At 37.0% G+C, this 3,780-nt stretch overlaps 1 protein-coding gene across 1 annotated transcript; it reads right to left on the reverse strand.

Annotated features, from left to right (window-relative positions):
- Positions 1–1,726: 1,726 nt before the first annotated feature.
- LOC107058636 (uncharacterized mitochondrial protein AtMg00810-like) lies at positions 1,727–2,177 on the reverse strand. The gene is made up of 2 exons (XM_015304581.1): positions 1,968–2,177; positions 1,727–1,876 (listed from the first exon to the last, which is right to left on the reverse strand). The coding sequence occupies exons 1-2, from the start codon at positions 2,175–2,177 to the stop codon at positions 1,727–1,729; spliced, it is 360 nt and encodes a 119-aa protein (XP_015160067.1).
- Positions 2,178–3,780: the final 1,603 nt, after the last annotated feature.

The following is a 3,780-nucleotide window of genomic DNA, read 5'->3' on the forward strand; positions in this document are numbered from 1 at the left end:
CATGCTTTTCTTTTTTCTTTTTGAATAAATTTATCCCTCTTCTGACCATCAACAATTTCATTGTCTTGTGTTTTTGTTGAGATTATAATTAACTAATAAAAAGTATGTTCTCTCGAATAGCTTAAGCTTTTAGATGAGATGATCACACACTTCAACATGGTATTAGAGCAGACAGAGGTCCTGAGATCGAATCTCGCTGCCACACATAGAAAAAAAAATCATGTACTTGGCCCATGAAAAAAAATCAGGCCCGCACATAAGGGAGCGTGTTGAGATTATAATTAACTAATAAAAAGTGTGTTTTCTCTAATAGCTTATGCTTTTAGATAATATGGTCACACACTTCAACAATTTTTCAACAAAATTAGACTAACATCATATGATCCTATTCCCTCTTATACGCCATATTTCTTAATTTTCTCCAAAGCCTACACATAATTTTAGGTGAGGACTACATACACAGCATGCCAGATGATCTATAACTTCATATCATGTGCTATACGACATTGAGTACCTTCAGGGGAAAATAAAATAATTGACAAACTATGAGTTGGAACCAAATAGAGATGAAAATTTTCTAAAACTTTCGGTTCTAACTGGTTTAGTACATACAATGCAACAAATATTTACTTAGAACCATCAGCTTCAAATATCCCAAAAATCTCCAGTATGTGAAACACCAGTTCAATGCATGTGAAAAACAACTTGCATTCTTCAGTTATGCGGCTTGCCACGGTAAGAAAACCAGAATATCCCAAATTAATTTATAGAGGCAGAAAACAGCAGAACTAGAGATTTTGAACTTAAAATTCTAGGGGAAAATGAATAAATCATTGTGGATAGGCTGAGATGAAGAAGGAAATAACATAAAAACTGAAATATTTGGCTCACCATCTCACTAGTAACTTTGAGGGTTTCTGGATCTACTGAATTTCCCATTAGTTGGTGGTAGTTTGGCTTGTCTTATTTAGACCAATGTGTTCATGCAACAAAAACATGCTCTTTTATCCAATGAGTTCTAAATTGAATTTGTTTGAGTTTGATTTGTGGGTGTAAAAAACCCCTTTTGAATTTCATTATTTTAAAAAGGGAAGAAAAAGCAAATATTTTTTGTTGTTTCTTTCTTTGTTTTCTCCAAATTATTATTTTGTTTTTCTAGTTATTGGTTTGCGCTAAATAAACAAGATAAGCTGTAGAAGAACTTAATTGCTTATGTCTGGAATGTTATAGCTTGATATACACAATTGAGTCTAACAATATCCTAAGCTAACTCCAAAAAATGGGGAGATAAAGCTAATCCTATTTACCTGCTAAAGACTTAGTAAATAGTAAAGAAAAGCAGTAACAAAAAAACTTAAACCACAATAACTAAAGACTTATATTGCAGTAACTAGTAAACACTAACTAATGCACCGATACGCCCCCCTCAAGGTAAGCAGTGTGCAACAATGCCTAGCTTGAACATGTGCATGTCGAAGGTTGGTTTGGAAAGGGCCTTGGTAAGAGTATTTGCTAGTTGGTCCACAATGTGTATATGGACAACTTGAATGTGCTTGAGCTGAACTTGTTTATGAACAAAATGGAAATCCACCACAATATATTTCATGCGACTATGAAAAAGTGGATTGGCACATAAGTACGTAGCACCAACATTATTACAGTAGATAGTTCGGACATTTTGAAGTTTAAGTTGCAGCTCAGCCAGAAGGTTGGTGACCCAGTTTGTTTATGCAAGGGAACTTGCAACTTCTCGATATTCAGCTTCAGTGGAAGAACGAGCAATCGTTCTTTGCTCTTTGGAGGACCAAGTCACAGGATTTTTGCCAAAAAACAAAAGATAACTAGTAGTGGAAGCGCGATCACTGGCGTCTCCAGCCTAATCCACATCATAGTACATATGTAAAGAGGGAATTATGGAGCATCAAACGCAAACCAAAATGAACAGTCCCTTGAAGATACCGTAGTACCCATTTTACAGCTTTCCAGTGAGTCTCTGAGGGAGTTTGCATAAATTGTGACAACTTGTTTACTGAGAAGCAAATGTCTGTGAAGGACAAATATTGAAGCTTCCCGATTACCCTCCTATATTTGGTTGCATCCGCAGATAATCCACCATCATTGACCTTGGGTATTTCAATAACACTCATAGGCATTTTAACAGGTTTGCAATCAACCATATTCTCCTTACACAATATATCACTGGTATAATTACTCTGTGACATAATAATACCATTTGTACTTCTAATGATTCAAAATAGCGTAAAATCTTATGTTCGGCCAAAAATTACGTGTCTACGGATGATGGAGTAGGTCCATTTTGCTTTTGCTGAAAGGACGAACGGTTCACATTACTTCTTTGTTGCCCAGACTCACTTCCTGTGTTAGCTTTCTTATTTCTAAATTCCTCCCTATCCCTCAGCTTGTCCTCCTCAACTTGTTGCACATGGATCATTAGTCTTGCTATGCCCATGTCACCTATTAGCATGGCTACCTTACTTTCCTTACCTGATAGACGAGACAACCCAATAATGAATAAACTCATCCTACTTCTCATGTCAGCAACCACCTCTTTGCTTCTCTTAGCTCGCGGGGAAAGAAACGCCTCATGAAGGCACTCTCAAACAAAGCCCAGCTTACAATCGGTTACGTGTAAGCACGAGTTAGAAAGAAAATGTATAGAGATGAACTCTATCGCATGAAATGAGTATGAAAGAAATGAGATAATTTCCTAAGTGTCGCAACCAGTATTTCCATAATCCTACAAGTACCCATTGTAGCAGGGAGCACCACTGGACTAGCAAATTGCATGATCAATCTTGCACCATTCCTTGCATTCCAAAAAAGTTGAGGACTTATTGAACATAAGAAGCCCCCATTACGCGTGCACATATAAGAGTACTAAATTTGAATTTATATTTTTCTTTTTGCATATTTATCCACTTTGGATATGTGGTGTCCAAAGTTCATGCAAAAATAGTTGGACTTCAATTGTTTTGATTGAACACCGGATAGAAATGGTTGACCTCCTAATTATAGATGTGGCACACTTCACACCGATAACTAGGAATCTACAGACACGACTTCATAGACTCCCTAGGACTCTTGAACTCTATGCTCTGATAATAAGTTTGTCACGCTCGTAGCATACACCCTGGACGTGGCCGGCACTCGAGAACCATTCCTGGTCCCAAATGAACCTTTGGCCTGGCTTACTTACTCAGCGAAAGACTCTAAGCATTATTACAATTGTCAAATGAACTTTTACTCAATTGTTTAATAAAATAACTTAGAACGTTTAAAGGTCAAACATTCAACTTGGCCAAAATGACAACTCAAGTCTTAACATATGAAATAATAATGTAAAGACAATTGAACTCCTAACTGCCTATGAAGCCTCTAAAACAAGGAGGGATGTCGGGACAGGACCCCTGATCATCCTAACAACTGAAAAGCTAAATAAATATGAAAAGGATCCTCTGGAAACAAGGAGGCTCAACAACTGACTCTGAGTGCTCAACTAGATCAATGAGGCATTGGATGCTGATCCTGGTTACCTCTGTCTGCATCATAATACGATGCAGGCCAACTGGCATCAGTACATTGAATGTACGAGTGGAAAGCTAAACATAACATAAGATTGAAAGGAATCTGAAAAAAAACACTTAACTTGGCTTTACTCAACTCCTGAATACTTAACTCAAAGGAATCATCTAAAAAGTATGATCATTTACTACCCATGATGGCTACATGGTTTATGGAGACTTGAGTTGTTATGAACTC

The sequence above is a fragment of the Solanum tuberosum genome, unplaced genomic scaffold (genome assembly GCF_000226075.1).
Source record: "Solanum tuberosum cultivar DM 1-3 516 R44 unplaced genomic scaffold, SolTub_3.0 scf00560, whole genome shotgun sequence".
In the NCBI taxonomy this organism is placed as follows: Eukaryota; Viridiplantae; Streptophyta; class Magnoliopsida; order Solanales; family Solanaceae; genus Solanum; species Solanum tuberosum.

Bases quoted from the DNA above. Each gene is read 5' to 3' on its own strand.
- LOC107058636 (XM_015304581.1), bottom strand. From the start codon at position 2,177: ATGGTTGATTGCAAACCTGTTAAAATGCCTATGAGTGTTATTGAAATA. The intron at 1,877-1,967 runs GTACTACGGTAT...GATGTGGATTAG, and splicing joins ACTGGAAAGCTGTAAAATGG to GCTGGAGACGCCAGTGATCG.